General features: G+C 49.7%; 1 protein-coding gene across 1 annotated transcript; it reads left to right on the forward strand.

Annotated features, from left to right (window-relative positions):
• The first annotated feature begins 4277 nt into the window (after positions 1-4277).
• Positions 4278-13023, forward strand: HMGN5 (high mobility group nucleosome binding domain 5). The gene is made up of 6 exons (XM_086756187.1): positions 4278-4569; positions 5954-5983; positions 6717-6746; positions 7460-7510; positions 10871-11014; positions 12320-13023. Exons 1-6 carry the CDS (start codon positions 4555-4557, stop codon positions 12365-12367), a joined length of 318 nt encoding a protein of 105 aa, XP_086612313.1. The 5' UTR covers positions 4278-4554; the 3' UTR covers positions 12368-13023.
• Positions 13024-17469: the final 4446 nt, after the last annotated feature.

The raw sequence follows: 17469 nt of genomic DNA on the forward strand, positions 1-17469 counted from the left end.
TTCTCCTTGCACGGCTTCCCTGACCTGTTGCTCCCTAAAAAGTCATTAACAGCGTCTAACCATTCACCTTCCAGGCAGTGCTTCGTGCAAGGCCAGGAACTGGCAACGCTGTGCCCATGCACGCGACTCCTCCCGCTCTTCAGACTCTATCTTCTCACATCCACGACCGTAACCTCGTATTTCTGAAATAATTGTTACCATAACGGCAGTCATCACGCGCTTGAGGCCTGTACAGCAGTGCACAGCAGGCGAGAACTGTGGAGGAAAAGGCAAATAAAAGACAGTGTTGGCAACCGATCAGCTGATGAAGCTACTCATTTTGCTTTTGTGCTTCTTCTGGCGTCACTTTGGTAATAGTCTTAGTTTTGACTGCTTTTCCAAATTGCATCTTCTTTTAAAGAACCAGAACCAGAAGAAAGAACTAACTAAAAGAGAAACTTGCTGCTGACAGTCGGCTTGTCTGACTGCAATGGATTTAAATTTTTTCTTATCTGTATTTTGTGTTTAATAAAAGTTTGTGTTTCCTTTGGTGCTTGCAGTACTCCCCTTCACTGCTGGGCATTAGGGAGGAAGCTGTAGCTACGCCAAAGGTTTTACTGAAGTAAAGATGAACAAACAGACTCATCGAGAATCCTAAACGAACCAACCGTGTTGCACCCTCGTGTTCCCAAGTTAATAAGCACTAAACATTTGATTGTAATCAGAATGTGACACCTAAATCAACCCTTACCCAGTCCAAACCATAAAATTGCCCAGGACAATCTCTAAAATTAACCAAGCACTAACACCTTCTGTAGATGGATAATGCGCTCATCCCAAGAGTTACATGAAACCAGGCCAACGGACACGTTTTAAAAGCCAGGTACCTCACATGACGTCGCAGTTTAGCCCTGACTGGGACCAGGCTGCACAGTCTCTCTCTCACTCCCCTCACCCTCCAGTGGGACAGAAGGCTGGCGGCGTGGCGAGGCTGCCCTGACCACCTGACGCCCCAGCCGTCAACACCTGCGGATGCGTCTCATCCACCCTTCTGATTCCAGAGATCGTGGTTTAAAGAATGGCGTAATCACCGGGCCTTCAGGAAGGCCAAGTCCTTACGGATTAGAGGCAAATCAATCAGGGAACAAAATGCCTCAGGTCTGAACAGCATGACCGTGAGAGCTGCAAGACTACTGAGATCCCATGGTGGAAAGGAATCTCCTAATGTTCAAAACTCATGTGAATTTTAGCACCACAGGATGAGAAAGCAACATCTATCTAACTGCCTGTTTGGGAAAGGCTAGAAGTCGGTCACCCAGGAGTGACTTCGGTGTATTTTGCCTTTATTCAGGAATATCTTCATCTGCCTTAGTTCAAGAAGGTGATCTAGGAGAACATTCATCGAGTACCACAGATCTCTGGCGTCAGGAACAGACTCTCCTCCTCTGCAGAGGAGTATTTTGTACTCAATAAAAACCATTAATTTTGGCAAAAATGCCCCAAAAGGTCACATGGTACAAACTGATAATCCAGAATAAACTTACTCCCCTAGGTGTAACTTACCAAAAACGTTTGTCTGGTTAGTTTTGTACCGGCAGCCTGCGTGCCAGACTAGGTGTACCGGCCCGAGCCATTCTGACGTGTCATGAAATCCTTTTTGCCTTCCCACGCCCAATGTAAAGCCACCATCCAGTCACGCCGTACACCCCGCACCCCACACCACGCAGGGTGACTAACACCGTAGTGAGCCTGCTCCCTGTCTGACTTCAGAAAAGTCAAAACGTTTGAAAAAACACAAAGGTGAAAAAGAAGGCATAGCAAATATAACGCAAAAATTAGGAGTGAATTTAAAATCTGTGCTTACTTTGCCGCGCACATTTTGAGCCAAGCTTTCAACCAAACCACTTGTCATGCGAGTTGTTCAGGAGAAGACGCAGACGGACTCTTCGACAAATTCCTGTTCCTTTTCCACAAACGCACAAAGACTTTGCACGAATACAGGAGCGAAACAATAACTGCAGGGAGCCAGGAGAAACCTTTCAAGGCAGCTGACAAAAGCGACTGAAGCACAAACTTTGCTGGTAATGGAGAACTCCTGCTACCGGACACAGACTCTTGAAAGAAGACCAAGAGCTCTTGAAACGCGTTTCAGACAATTTTTAGTTCAGAAGATGGAGAAAACTATTGGAAATGCTATTTAAAATCTTGATTGATACAGAAGAACTTGAAGGTGACGTGATTAACAAGCAGTGAGGGAAGAACACGTCCTATTTATACACAGTGGAAGCAAGAGCAAAACGAAAGAAAATACTGACAGAAAAGGAGAACAAATAAAGGAAAGCACAAAAAAAAAAAAGCTGTGCCTTCTTTGCTTCAGTCTTCAAATGAAGTGAATAGCCATCAGTTACTAAACCCAACCTTGTTAGGAAGAAGACAGCAACAGGTAGCAGCAGGAAAGAACAGACTAAATTGTGTTTGGTTATGCAGTCAGCAGTGCCTGGAAAAGGCGCTCCCCAGTATTCGTGAGGACAGGCACACACATTTTTGAATAATCGTGTGTATCAGCCAAAAAATCAGAGCATTTGATGGTTCTACATTGACTGGAGGAAGGGGCAGAGAGGTGGACCTATGGATGGAAAACTGCTCAGCTTAACTCCAAAGTCCAGGAAGATAATCAGCTATCGATGTACGAGCACTTGGAGCACGAGGTAACGTAAAAAGTGACAAATCAAAAAGTCACCATTCATTTGTCAAGAACAGGGGGGAACAGCTGTTCGGATAGCAGGACTGCAAAGGATCTGGGGATTACAGGGGATCAGAAAAACGCATCTGAACAGACATGGCGATGCTATCGCAAAGTCGGCAAATGCCACGCTGAGAGAGGTTACCTGATTAACCGCATTATTGGATCGAGATGTAAGGAAGAACACACAGCTGAAAACAGTCTGGAGCAGCCCGAAACCAATAAATATGGCCTATGAGATCATGAGACCTATGAGAATTCGTTTAGTCTGGAAGAATGAAGTTTAAGGGAGAATATGATATTATTACGTGAAATCATAGTTACTGAAAATGTTAAAAGTAAACTTATCCTTATTAATTGTTCTTTGCAGCTGCTGGACACCAGGCAAAGAAACTTAAATTAACAACCAAAGTACAGTTTAGATGCTGGGGTAAACTTTGTGGGTTTAAGGGCAGCTGAGTGCTGAAACAGGCTAGCTAGGGAGACTGCAGAACCTCCTTTATCAGGTTTTCAGAAAGACTAGACTGCCTTTTGGCAGGAACAGTCATGCCTCACAGCACAACTCCTGCTTTTAAGTCCTACTTGCCAAGTCCTTTGGTCCTGAAGGTGGTATTAATACGTGCCTGGTGCTTTCCCTGAAGAAAGACAGACGGTGGAAACCCTGACAGAAACTGCAATTAGTTATGATGGAAATGAGCAAATTTTCCTTAATCCTTGCACTTCACCTTATGGCCTACCTCAAACCCACAGAGCCAGCTCCGTGAAAGATCTCACACGCTTCAGCTGAGCTGTTAGCACACCAAAAGGCAACTAAAGAGCCCAAACTGAGGCCCCAAGCCCCCTGCCCAGCCCCAGAGGCAGCTACACCCCATTTTTACCCCGCGGGGCCGGGGCGGACAAAGGCCGCAGGCTGAGAGAACCCCACGGCGGGGGATGGCGGGGGGTGTGGGGTGTGGGGAGGGCCCTTTCCAACAGGTACCGCAAAGGCGGGAGGAGGCGGCCGCCCCCGGCCCAGCTCTCCCCGCCGTGCCCCGGCCTCTGGCCGCCCACCTCCCGCGGTTTGCCAGGCCGCAGCGCCCCGCGGCATGGCGGCTCCCCGCGGGCCGGCGCGGCGGGAAGGGCCGGAGCCGCCGCCGAGGAGGCGGCCATGTTGTGCGGCCTGTGGTAACTTTCGGGGAAGTTTCTTTCCCGGCCTCTGGGGGGGAACGCGGGGAAGGAGGCGGGGGGAAGGACGGCGGAATCTGCGGTCGCCGGGGCAGGAGGCGGCGGGCCCGGGGCTGCGACCGCGGGCCGCGCTGGGGCCCGGGCTGCCGCCGGCGCCCTCCTCCTCCTCCTCCTCCTCCTCCTCCTCCTCCTCCTCCTCCGCGCCGCCGTATTCACCGCGCGCCTTAGGCCGGCACCGCTGCGCAGACAGCGTAAGGCCGCCGTCCCTCCGCCTGCCCGCGCCTCTCGCGCTACGGCCCGCGCCCCGCCTCCCGCTCCGCGCCCGCGCCCCGCCTCCCGCGCCCGCTGCCCGCGCTGCCATTGGGCGGCGCGGCCGTCAGTCGGCGGCTGGGCCCATCTCGCGCTCCCCATTCATGCAGTTTGGTTGCGTGTTGGTGTATTTTACTGTTTGCAATAAAGAGGGGGGGATTTTTTTTTGTTCAGTTTCTGCTGCAATTAACTCTTGGTCCCTTATACACCTTTTTTTTTTTTTTTTTTTTTTTTGCAAAAGGGTTGAAACAGTTTTGGGTTTTTTTTTTTTTTGGTGGTTTTTTTTTTTTTTTTTGGTGGTTACATTTATTTTTGATACATATCTGTATATTTTTGCAATCAACTATTAAGGTGCAACTATGCCCAAAAGAAAGGTAAGTACAAAAAAAGATAAAAATAAAAATAGGGGAGGCCGATGGGGAAGGAAAGGGAAGAGATTAGAGCAGCCTTTGCAGAATTCTCCGTGAATTTTTTTTCTTTTTTTTTTTTTTTCTTTTTTTTTTTGCGCGCGCGCGTGGATGTGGAGTTGGTGGCGGTTTGGTTTTTGGTGGGTTGGTTTTTCGGTTTTTTTTTTCTTTTTTTTTTTTTTTTGCATTTTTAAATTTTTTTCTCTGTGTGTATGTGTGTGTGTGTGTCCTAAAGCCGAACTGGGACCGGAGGGAGAGGGCTCAGGGCGTGTGTTGAGGCGGGCAGGGGAGGCCGTGAGTTCACTTCGGGCTGGTTTGTTGTGGGGCTTTTTTTTTTTTTTTTTTGAGGGGGGGTGTTTTTTGTTTTTGTTTTTTTCTTCTCTCTCTGCTGTTGGGAAGGAAGAAGGGCTGAGCGGTGTCTCCATGCTGGATTACAAACAGCCATGGTGCTGCTGCTGCCCCTCCGGAGAACGCAGCGCCGGCCGCGCAAAGGGCTCCGCCGCTCGCTCCGCGCCGCAAAACCCCGCCACCCAACGGCCCCAACCCTCCCCGCCACATTTTGGGCCGGATGGGGCCATTCCCCGTGAGGATTTGGGTCTAAACGCTGCCTCTTTCCTCCTGCGTTTGCCTTTGTTCTCTTTTTTTTTTTTTTTTTTTTTTTTTCTTCCCTCCCTCCTCCTCTCCCACTTCTTGTCATACCAGATGGTTGTGCAATGGTAATTTGGAGCCATTAGGCGGCGCAGAATTTAAAAAAAAAAAAAAAAAAAAACACACAACCTGGCCTTGAAGGAAAGCGGGGGGAAAAGAGATTCGCCACCCTAATTCGGAACTTTCGCCTCTGCGGGACCCACCGGGCCGCCTCCCACCCCCCTCCCCCCCCCCCCAAAACCGCCCCCGCCGCCTCCGCCAGGCCCCGAGCCGCCGCCCGCGGGCGCCGAGGCCACCGCGCCCGCCCGCGGGGTTTCGGCCAGGCCCCGCCGCCCCCGGCCCCGCCGTCGGCGGGGCCGGGGGCGGCGGGGCCTGGCCGAAACCCCGCGGGCGGGCCCACCCGTCCGACATTGTCCTTGGCGCGGGCTTAGCGACGACCTTGTGTCAGGTATTTTGGCGGGAACTTTTTGAACGCGGCGACGCCTCGGCGTGGTGACGTCGCCTCGGCGGCCCCTTCACCCCGAGGCATTGTGGGAGTTGTAGTCCCTGAGAGGGAAGACTGTGGCCGCCATTGAGATCCCTTTAAACTCCTGGCAGGGTAAAGGCGGCCGGGAGGTGGTTTTTTTTGGGCTCCCCTCAGGGTTCTGGGCGGTCTAGGTGCACGGCATTGCCTTCTCACTTGGGTCTCTTGCTTTCCTTGCAGGCTCCAGCTGAAGGAGAGGTAAAGGAGGAGGTAGGTGCTGCTTCTTCGCTGCCCATCCCCGCTCCTCCAACAGTTTCCGTCTTGTTCTGCGTAAATCGCGAGGCCTCTGCACCTCGCGCGCGGTCTGCGGACCCTGGGGGTGGGTGCGCCTGAATTTGGGGTGCCTGGGCCCATCCTTTGGCCTGCTGCCGTCCAAAGGGAGCGGGCCCCCGTTAGCCTCTACAAAGGCTCAGTGATAGAGCCTTCATGGCTTTACGTTAATGGAAAATAAACTTTATAGCTTTATAAGACAAGGGCTTTTAAACTAAAGGAGAGTCGATTTAGATTAGACATAAGGAAGAAATTCTTTATAATGAGGGTGGTGAACACTGGCCCAAGGTGCCCATAGAGATGGTGGATGCCCCATCCCTGGAAACATTCCAGGCCAGGTTGGCCGGGGCTCTGAGCAACCTGATGTGGTTGGAGATGTCCCTGCTCCTGGCAGGGGGTTGGACTGGGTGGGCTTTGAAGGCCCTTTCCCACCCAAACCCTTCTGTGATTCTGACTTGCCACCACAGTACGGTAAGAGCGTGGTGGCACCGAACAAGAGCTATTGAGCAAAGCTGCACTTTTGGAAAGTCGTTGCCTGTAACGTCATAAATCCTAGAATTTGTACGGGACTTCATGACATAGCGTGTGTGCCGTGTTAGTCTGGCTTGCCGTTCTGAGAAAGGACTGCTTTATATCCTCTCTGAATGTTAGTGACACATCTTTCTTTACGCAGCCAAAGAGAAGGTCAGCTAGACTATCCGCTGTAAGTATTTTATTTACTCTTGTAATACGACGTTGCGAGGGGTACTAAGTTCTGGGGGACAGTTATAGAGAAACTGTTTGGTTTTTCCTGCCTTACTGCGAAAGGCATGGTTCACAGTGCTCTGAATTACGCGCTCCTTCCCCATACTTGTAATGTGCCCATTGATTTTGCGGGCCCAGCTCTTGGGTGAACTGAGACCTAGAGGGTGTAAATCTGTGTCGTGCGGTAGGGTTCAGCCCAAAATCGCAGCTTGAACAGGCTCTTGGCGTCCTTTTCCACAGGCGCTTCGTGCACCCAGCCTTTTTTGAAGCCATCGTGGAAATGCCAGCTGGATAACTGTTGCTATTTAAAAAAGAAAGTGCTTAATTTTAGTGAAAGCGAAGATGTATATTCATACATAGTTATGTCCAAATGTTAATACCTTTCATTTGTGGCTGCCGCTTGCCTTCACAGCGAACAGTAACACCCAGACACAGTAAGGATCCACTTACTGTCAGCATCTGTCCCGTAACCGCTGTACCACGCGTGAGGCAGCGTGGGTTTGGATAACGAAACACTCTGACCCGTCTCTGTCACGTACTCCTTCCTACCACAGAGTGAAGCAGAGAGCTCTAAACTATTTTTCGTTTTAATAGTTTTCAAAAGTTGCCAACATATTGCTAAAACTTTTATAGCATTCATCTGACTCTGTTTCTTCTGTGTGTTTTGTACAGAAACCCGCTCCGCCTAAACCGGAGCCAAAGCCCAAAAAGGCAGCACCTAAGGTAAGTGCTTGAGATCTCTTGAAGTTACACGTTTCTTTCTGAAAGTGGGTATGGGGGGGAAGAACATCCACACCTAACCATTTTGGTTTTTCGTCATTTTCTTTAAAGGTTTAAGATTGAATTATGTGAGTTAAAAGAAGGCGAAGGATGTAAAGGTAGTTTTAACCGATTCCTAGTGAAGGAACGTGGTGAGCTGAACAGATACTACAGCAGTTGTGGTGAGGCTTTCCTGCTTGCCTTGCAAGGCTTGAAGTTTCATATAATGCATTGTTGGGAAAGCGATGCTTTGAGTAGAAATCAGAGACTCAATTAGAGAAGGCATGGAAAATCATGCTTTTGATTACAGTTTCTTACCACGTTTTCGTTCAAAGGCACTCTTTTCCGTTGGGTACCCGTCTGTCAGGTTTTAATCGCTGGGGATAAAGTTCTGCATACCTGTCTCCTTAAGCCGGATAGTTTTGGAAATGTCAAAACCAACCTGTTGCCGTCATACATTTTCCGTTGCGGTTTTGGACGGTCGTACGGGCAAAGCACAGGGGCGAGAGATGCTTTAGTTGCAGGAGGGGATGACGGGCTGGGACACGGGAGCTGTTTTCTGTACGTTTCAAAAGCCTTGCCGCTGCGTACGGCACAGCAGACTCGGAAACTATTCTGCCTCCACGTCCTGCAGCATGGATGTCATGAGAAATGGGCAAGAAGGAGAACCCTGCTTGTCGTTTTGGGGACCCTGCATCTCCGCTCTGTTGTCTCAGTGGTGTGCAGAGCAACTTCTTCACATCTGCGTCTTGGTCGTGCAGCCGGATTTCTAGATCCCATTCCGGAGCGGCAGGGGAACCTCGGAACCCTGCTGCTCCGCATTCCTGTGGCGCGAGGGGCTGGCACACTCTGGATTGCATCTCCCGCGAGTGGCTGGGCCCCCGGGGAGAGGGGGAGAGGAGAGCCTACCGCTGGTGGTGGCTCTTCCAGCTCAAGGGGCAGAGAGCTGGCCTGGGGATCCGAAAGTGCTGGCTTCAGCCTCGGCTGATGGCCTGTGCAGAGCTCGGTGCAGTTCCATACGATCCACGTTACTGGTATTTTCTTTTTTTCAAGTTCGTTTTTTTTGTTTTTATGGAAGTATCTCGGAGTTTATACACAAAAGCTGCAAAACAGAATCTCAAAAGCTGCGAAAATAAGCATTCCGAAGTTGAGGACTGTGACTATCAGAACTTAGTTTGGTCCCTTCCTGCGCGAGCGCGTGGTGCAGTCACCTGGGATCATGTACGGTTTAGTTCTGCCGGGAACGGTCACTGTCCCGCACCCCGTCTGATGCCTTGGTCGTTGTCCCCTGCATTCCTCCCAGTTGGACCTGGAAAGCGTTGGTCCTCTTGCTGCTGAGGTGCTGGTTTGAGGCCAGGATGCTGGAGTTGTATTTTTGGCTCTGTACAGCTCCTGTCGAATGCTGGATCACTATCTGTGCACATGGGGATGTGGTAAGAGTTGTGCAGGCATCTTTAGTTCTTGTTTCCCCCGGATGCTTTACCTTGCAACCTTCGGGTCCTTTGAATGGCTCTTTGTGCGTCAGAATAAGATTTCACCTTTGGAACTTAGCCATATTGAAAGACATAGAGCTGGGAAAAAAAGTTTTTATCACTATTTTTTTTTCCTGGACTCACTCGGTTGTGGGAGGGGGCTTGATCCCTTACAGAACAGCCATTAGCTTGTCCCCAAAAGCCACGGATCTTGCAGAGCAGAGCAGAGATCCCGGGATCCTCGCTTACAGCTGTGTGCCGCGAGACGCTTTCTCTGCGGTCAGAGTCCAGCCATGGAAGCCACTTTCTGTGGATTCTTCTCAAATCCTTTCTTAAGAGGGGCTTTCCCAGCAGAGTGGGCTGCAGAGAATTACAGTTTTAGCTCTCTTAATACTTTGTTGTCCCTTTTTAATGAGGTGAGGGAAAAGATACGCGTCTTCAGGCGACTCTGAGTCCTTAAAAATCCTGTACGGCTTACGCCGGGAGAGCGAGTGACTAACATGCTTGAAAGCTGGAGGACTGTTCAGCCAGCGGAGGGGAAAAAGAGTGAGTGGAGGCGTACTCTTCTCTTTCCTCCTCTGGTGACTCCCTTCCTTCTCTCCTTATCTCTGCTAAGTCCCCCAGAGAGGAGGAGAGGCTTGTTGAGAGCGGAGAAGGGGACTCCTGCCACCATAGCGTAGAGTTTCCCAGGTGGGCTGCAATCCCTCAGCAGGGTCAGAGTGGGGAGCGGGAGGTTAGAGAGGAAAGGACCCTCACCCATTTCAGTGCTACTAACCTCCGCTCTTCACTTTTCCGCATTGTTACAGGATTTGGTCTTAATTTTGGGGGATTTGTAACCATCAGTATCATTGAAGAATCAGGTGACCTTGCCTCTTACATCTTGTGTCTGAGTTCACCCGTGGCAAGCAGCTCGTTTTTGATGTGAATTAATTTTGTGCACTGATAAGCGAGGTGTTGAAATAAGAAAGCACGCTTCTTGGAATTCTTATTCGCTGACACAACTCCATCCTCTGAGTAGAGATAGTTGTTTTTTTTTTTTATCTTCGCTTACCCCCGAGTAGTAATTTTGCAGGTATTTATGGTTCCTTTGTTGGAACTAGGTTAATCAAGCGAGGGACGAAGCTCGTTTGCTTAGTGCCGTTACTTATTGGCAGCAAGAGGCAGATCCTCGGACGTGAAACTCAGGAGAGTCGTGCTTGTTCCTGCGTTGGCGTCGGGATCTGACCTCGCCCTATTGAAAACCATTACTGCGGAAGCTGTAGCGTGGAGTTTTGTTTTGATTTAGCCCGATCCACCCATAAGAAACTGCTCCGAAATAATAAATGCAAAGTCCTTGCATTACTGAAGCGATGCCATTGAGCCCCCAGCTTGTCTGCCATGCAAATGGTTTATTACGGTGAGGAATATTTCTGGCAGGGAAGGGGGAAGTCCTTTGACTACAGCTTTGTTACAGTTTTCTAAGTAGGCATCAGTAGCACATCTGAACTATTCTGGTATTTCCACCAGCGGTACATGTCCTTTTTGTTCTGTGCCATGCCTTTCAGCAGCGCAGCAGAAATATGGGCCAGTCCAACTCCAGCATTTTTTAGCTAATTTAATTGAATGCCTATTTAAAATCGGAATTCTTTTAGCCCCAGCCATGGCCGCTTTTATATTATGCACTTCCCAGTGGCGCATTCAGGGCGGAATGGAAGGAAAGCACTTCTTAGAAAACTCTACCTCCTCTTTGTCTCTAGGAAATTCAGTGTGTAGAAGCAGGTTGTGGAGGTGTTTTTGGAGCTGAGAATGCGCGTGTGCAGATGTACGCGGCGGACGTTAGCATTTACCGTATCGCCATCCGTTTTCTTAACAGAAAGAGAAGGCAGCAAATGACAAGAAGGAGGACAAAAAGGCAGCGACGAAAGGGAAGAAAGGAGCCAAAGGCAAAGATGAAACTAAACAAGAGGACGCTAAAGAAGAAAACCACTCTGAAAACGGAGATACCAAAACTAATGAGGTACTTTAGCTACGGTAAACATGGGAATAAGCACAGATGTATTGGTAATACATCTGCAGGAACTAACGAGTGGGCCTCCTTGTCAGAAGGGGCTGTGTGTCACTGCCATCCTGTAAAGACAGACCAGCTGCAGTATCTGCACAGGGCTGCTCCCAGGGAGAGCCTGAAAGAATAGCGTTCTCCTTCCAGCTCGTTCCTGCTGTGCGATAGAGCCCTTCCACAGGTGGTCTGCGCTGTCGTAGCGTCCCTCTCAGGGTTGGCACGAGAGCAATGCAGAATATTTGGGGAACAATAGAGCTCAGTAAGATTGCTATCCAGCCCCGAGCTGACTTTGCATATCCTCTCTGGACTGCTGGATTGCCTCTTCTGCTCAGCACGGGTTGGTACGGCGCCAGAAATCTGGTTTTAAGTTTTACACAATTCTTTAAAACAATTCTTCGCCTCAGAACAATTCAACAAGAGATCTGCAAAATAAACTTGGTCTTGTCTCTTGATCTGCAAGCCTCTTTCTTACAGGTTCTTACTGTGTCAGCTACTTACCTAAGAGCTGCTGCTTGCCTGGGCTAGCTACCAGCTTCAGGCAGCTCCTGGTGGCCCTTTCCTAGCAGATTTCTTGCTGATAGCAGAAGCGCAACGTTTGCTCCGGGCTCCCTTTGCCCCCTAGGCACAGACTAGCCTGTTGTGTTCTCTGTTGCTTTTGATTTACAGTGACCTCTCTTCATGTACTGGGTATCGTTTCCGGTTAATGGGTTGTTCTTCCAGTTTTAAAACTAATTCAGGAGCTTCTGTCCTAAAAAATTCATAGGGGGCTAATGTACTCCAGAGGGTCTTTGACAGGAGCTTTGCGGTTTTGGTACGTTGACCTGACGCGTAATAGCAGGCATTTTTATAGAGAACAGGTGAGAACCAATTTCCCCAAAGTCTGGACAGGAGACGAGTGTCGCAGTTTTATGTGCAGTTCTTCCACTGCCCTGAGACTTAACGGAGATGAGGATTTGAGCTTTCCCTAGCGTACGATTGATCCCAATCGAAAATACTTTCCAAACTGCTGCCTCTTCGGTGGCACTTAGCACTCCAGAGTGAGCGCAGTAATTAATTAATTCTCACCTGTGTTTTAATTTTTAGAATTATCAGCCGACGTGATGCTGTGTTGATATTTTCCGTAGTAGCTGTGCATTCTTGTCTCTCTACACAAAGTGTTGTCCGTGTGCGTGCTAACAAACTAGTCTCTCTTTGATGCTTGTTAGAATGGAATCCGATTAGCATTACGAATAATATTTCTATTCTTCCCAAACACTTTTGTAGGCACCAGCTGCTGAAGCATCTGATGATAAGGAAGCCAAGTCCGAGTAATGTTAACCCTGCCCTATATCTCCATCATTTGGTATCCGTACCTCCATGCTGTATTGTTAACAGAGAGGAATATTTTTATCAACTATTTTATAAATGCAGGTTTTTTTAGCATGAATTTAATTATGGAACATCTTCATCTCGGTTACTTGGGAATTAAATCCCTAACAAACAAAACAAAACAAACAAACAAAAAAAATCATTGTTTTTAAATTTTGTGATTGTAATAGTTTGTATGGTACATGGAAAGAATAAGTGGTGGTAGCTTTTGACTTCTGTCGGTGTGTCCCTTTTTGTGTAAGTCATGCTTACAGACTTCAGATTTTAATTTTTCCCTTGTATGTGTTGTATGGTTTCTTAAAGTGGGGAGGTCTCAAAACAAATAACCGTGTTAAACATTCCAGTGGTTCTGTGGGTTGCTTTTATAAAGAAGGTGAGCTATTTTCATGAAAAAAAAACCTAAGAGCTGGAAATCTGTTGTTTCCCAAATGTAATTTTATTTTGTCAGTTTTGAAAAAAAAATTAAATAAATAAATAAAAGTGTAATCATGTTTTTAAATGAAATACAAACATTTCTTTTAAAAGGGCAGGTCGGTTGTATGTACCCACTGTTAGGAATTTTGCTGGATTTATCTTAATAAAAAAGACTCCTCAAAGGCTGCCTGTGGTCTGTTGCTTGTGCTGCCAACGTCCCGCCGAAGAGCTGCCAGACTCCCGAAGAGCCGCAGCGGCGCAGGGCTCCGGGCTGAGAGGACACGCGCAGCTTGGGAAGCTTTGGGCCGTGGCGTGATGAGGGCGGAAACTCTTCCTCGCGCAGGTGAAGGTGGGACACCTGGTGTTCTCCGGTACGCCTGGAGCGTTGTAGGTGTTGGTGTAAGTTCTGAAGGGTATCGGCTGGTTTTCTTTGATGTGCCTGTTACTTGATGGTGGTTCAGAGGGGGGCTCTTTCCTCTCAGAAATACTGCAGCAGCTTCGAGACGACCGCGTTTACATCGAAGCCTGGGTAGTATGAAATCATTTTCTGTGGATGTGGGAACGTGCGGAGCCCTGGTTAAAGTGCGTGCTTCAGTAACTGGTGTTAATACTGTTCTTGAAACGTGTTTTACTCAACAGAATGGTTTTTTGAACTCGGCTTCTCCTAGCATGGTAACGTGTATGCGTGCAGAAGTGCTTCCCATTAACACCAGCTTCGTTATTCTGGGAGAGGACAGCCAGAGTAGACAGCAGCTAGATGGGATTCAGTTCAGGTTTTAGCCAACCTCATGTTTGTTGCTACAGCTGTTCCGTGCACCTTTATCACGGATACTTCACATTTTCCTCTTAAAGCCTCCTTTTATATCAAGTCTTTTCACACTGATGACCAAGCACATCACATATTTCCTAAGAAGAAAAATGTCTGCAATGCAGAAACCTTATCTTTTGCATGAAATTGTTTTGCAGCCCAGAAACGTGAAGTTCCAAGAGCCTGCGTATTTTATCTCGTATCCAAACCCAGCTCAGCATCTCGGTGCAGAGCCTCTTGCGTTAAATGTGTCTTTCAGGACCAGCACCCCAGGGCGCCGGGTGCGAGGTGACGGTTAATGGGGATTTAATTTTCACCGCCTAAAGCATGAGGGATTTTTATTCCTGCTGCACCGCCTCTCGTTCTGTTGAACAGCTCTGTAAAAGCATTGGGGCTCAGCAGAAGAGGAAGGTGAGAGGCCAAGGGCTTTGGGCACGTGGGACAATCAGGTTTAGGATCTGACTGAATGCTGCTTGAAGTCCATGAGAAATACCCATGGGCCTGTACCGCTTCAGGGGGAAAACGCGTACTGGAACGAAATGGTTTATACTGGTGTGTTCCCTCCTCTCCCAGTGCTTCCTCTGAAAGGGCTTCAAACAGCAAATCCTGTTCTGCGAGGAAGGTGAGCTCCTTCTCCACGTCTTGGTGCCGTTGGAACTGTTTCTTTTTTGGCTTTAGCCTCTCGTCACAGCGTTTCATTATGAACAGGGTTGATATGTTCTTAGCAAAGGCCTCATCCATGCGCCAAGGTGTAATCAGCCCGTCGCGCGCTAATTGAGGTCATTCTGTACGTCAAGTCACGTTTCTCCATTGTAGTACGGACGTTGTTGTACAGAACCGTACAATTGAGTGCTTGGTTTTGTTTATTTCTTCCTCGTCTAGTGCCAGGGCGAGTTGTTCTTAATTCTGCAACTATTGTTACCATCAGATTCCTGTTTCAAATGAGTACAGAAAATGGCTTAAGAACTTTTCAGACGAACCTCCTTGCTCAAATTCATTACTTTTCTGAGCAACGGGGTGCTGAGTGAGTTGCGCAACGGAGCAGATGGCCTGCCCTCTGCCAGAGCCTCCTCAGCCGTCAGTCCTGGTGTCGGGCTCCTGAACCGCGGCAGCTCACAAGCGTTCCTTGGTTTGTGGTGGACTGAAGAGCAGAGGTTTTGAAGGGGGGAAAGATTTTTGCAGACCGGTCACTTGGATGGACCTGCTTTCGGGTTCAGCTGGAATCCGTGGAGAAACTACCTCCACCGAGGCCCTTGGGTGGCTTCAGCAGTGCTCTGGGTGCAAGAAGCCTATTCTGATGCTGGTTACGAAAGATTTGTAGGATGGCTTGGCAGGAAACATTGGCTGCAGGAGTTGGATTATCATTATTAATAAGAATTACGGACCTTAGAAAATGCGACCTGGCCAACGGATTCGTGAGTCTAAAGACAGTGATGGTTCTGAGGTGGCAGAGCGATGTTTTTGGCTAGGGGAAGAGATTTGAAGTGGGGCTGGCGACGACTTGCAATGGTGGGACGCCCGTATGGCTTGTCAGTTGTTGGACAAGACACACTGGTAGGGTCCAGCTCCGGAGCCAAGGTTGGTACGGTGAGGCGAAGGTGTACAACAACCCAATTTTGGGGTGGCATTGAAGGATTCGTGTTGGTGCTTCAGACCCGGCTTAGTGCTAAGGAGGTTCATCGTCATGATTTTATTTAGCAGCAATCATCGGACAAAACAAGGCTCTTCGCTAGGATTTTTTGTTTTGTCGTTCTTGCCAGGCTTGGAACATGAACGTGGCTCTTGATGTGACTTTGGGTGCGGGCTCCTAGTGCAGCGCGGGGCTGAGGACGTTTAAGAGAAAGTACTGAGACGCCCCCTCCCTCCCAATAACGCGTGTTCCTACAGCGCCTTCAACAGAACTCGCGCAAGCATCTGCTCGTTGCTTTGTCAGAATGACGAAAGGCTCAGGAAAACACCGCTCACCGGCCTGGGAAGTGGGGTTTGGAATGGAAGGAGGCACCTCTGTCGTCCGCAATGTGCTGGAGCAGTGCAGGGGGAGGAACGGGAGAGAAAGCGTGGCTGCATCAGCAAGCAGAAAATGAAAATCACGATGCAGTCCTTGGGATTAAAAAAAAAAAAAAAAAGGAAATTGTGTGTTTGAAATGGGGGAAAGGGAAAAAACCAACCCCCTCCAACCCCATGCAAGGAAGGCTTTGGTAGGTGTTTCCTGTGGCCACCTTCGCTCCTTTGGATGAAGTGACTGCATGTAACGGCCAGAAAATCTGACAGGTCTGATTTCCAGATCGAGCAGCTCCCTGGTAGTTAATGGAGTTACGCTGGTGTTAATCTGGTGAAGCAGAAAGAAAATTGAATCCCCCGAACAGAAACGGATGGCTCTTCCTTCTAATTGTCCCCGTGGTGATGTTCCTTCCCCGTGCAGCTGGCATGGCAGCCCCAGCTCCGAAGCCCGATGCCCTGGCCGGGCTCCAGAGAGCGGGAACAGCCCCCGGGCCCCGCCGTGGCCCGGCTCTCCAGGAGCTTCTCTTGTTTTGAGAGAACAATGTCAACGTGGCTCCTGGCCAGAGAGCATCCCAGTGCCCGGCGGAGAGGGGAACTGGTCAGAAGCGAGCGTGGAGGTGGGTGGTGGAAGTCATCGGTGTCTTGTTCGGTGGCCGTCCCTGGGTTTTGAAGGAGTGCGATGAGGACTGGGCCAGATTCAGCTCCCTCCGCCAGCGCTGCTGGACGAGGGGCCGGCGGGAGAGGATCTCGGAGGAAGGAGACGCTGCCTTTCTCCCGCGGCGCCGGCGAGGGAATCGCGGGAAGCGTGTCATGGAAATACGTAGGTGATGTCCAGGCGCATTATTGACGCAGCACCTGAAAGCGGTGAAGCGAAGTAGGCGCCTGTGTGACGTGAAAGGGATAAAATGGCAAATTGGAAAGCTCTGTTTCTCAGAGTGGAAGTCAGCTTGACACCATAAAGCCCTCGAAGGCTGTTAGTACAATTGGATGCATCGTAAACATTTCCAGACGTTCTTAAAAAAAAGGAGGGAAGCATAAATAACCGAGGCATAAATGCTGCGTTGAAACCTAAAAATAGAGCGGTCAAGATTTAAACCAGGCTGGTCGCACTGGAAATGGGAAATTCATCCTCCCTGGGAGAGCCCAGCTCCGGTTTACCGTGCAGCCAAGCTCCCCGGGGCGGCGCCGGGGCTCAGGCCCCTTCCAGCCGAAACCAGGAGCGTGCAGCGCGGAGGCCGTCCCGGAGAGGTCCACGAGCTCCGGCAGAGCACTCCCGGGAGGGAATTTCTAAGGAATTGTCCCCAGCTGGAAATGCCTCCCAGTGCCGGGGCACAAACTGCTTCTCCTTCGCAGCATCGGCGTCCCCGGTGCACGGTCCCGGGGCTCGGCTTTTTGGTTGCTCCCCTCCCAGCCAGGCGAGAGGCGCTGCTTTCCTCAGGGATGACGGGTAGTGCGGGCCCGGAATTCCCAGTCAGAGCCGCTCGTAAGTTATGTGAGAGGCGAAATCCAGAAAAACCGCCGGGGTTTTGTTTGTTTAACGCGGGGGTGGGGGTGGAAGTACATTTCTGGGAGCTAAAACATCCAGATGTGAGACATCTCGGGCACAAAGCTGTCGGGTTCTCTTCTGTGTGTTTCCCCCCAGGTAAGACAAAAGCCACTGCAGAGAAGGTTTAGGCCACGGCCACTCTCGGATTTCGTCCTGGCTGCGAGGGCGCTGGCAGATGCCGCTCTGCGAGGCCACAAACCATCTTTTGTGTGTTACTGACACGGGGCCGCCGTTGCGCAGGGCGCACGGCGTAGTCGGAGGGAGGCCGTCGCTAAG

Source organism: Chlamydotis macqueenii, chromosome 11 (genome assembly GCF_036417535.1).
Source record: "Chlamydotis macqueenii isolate bChlMac1 chromosome 11, bChlMac1.mat, whole genome shotgun sequence".
In the NCBI taxonomy this organism is placed as follows: domain Eukaryota; kingdom Metazoa; phylum Chordata; class Aves; order Otidiformes; family Otididae; genus Chlamydotis; species Chlamydotis macqueenii.

Bases quoted from the DNA above. Each gene is read 5' to 3' on its own strand.
- HMGN5 (XM_086756187.1), top strand. The intron at 6,747-7,459 runs GTAAGTATTTTA...TGTTTTGTACAG, and splicing joins GGTCAGCTAGACTATCCGCT to AAACCCGCTCCGCCTAAACC. The intron at 11,015-12,319 runs GTACTTTAGCTA...ACACTTTTGTAG, and splicing joins GAGATACCAAAACTAATGAG to GCACCAGCTGCTGAAGCATC.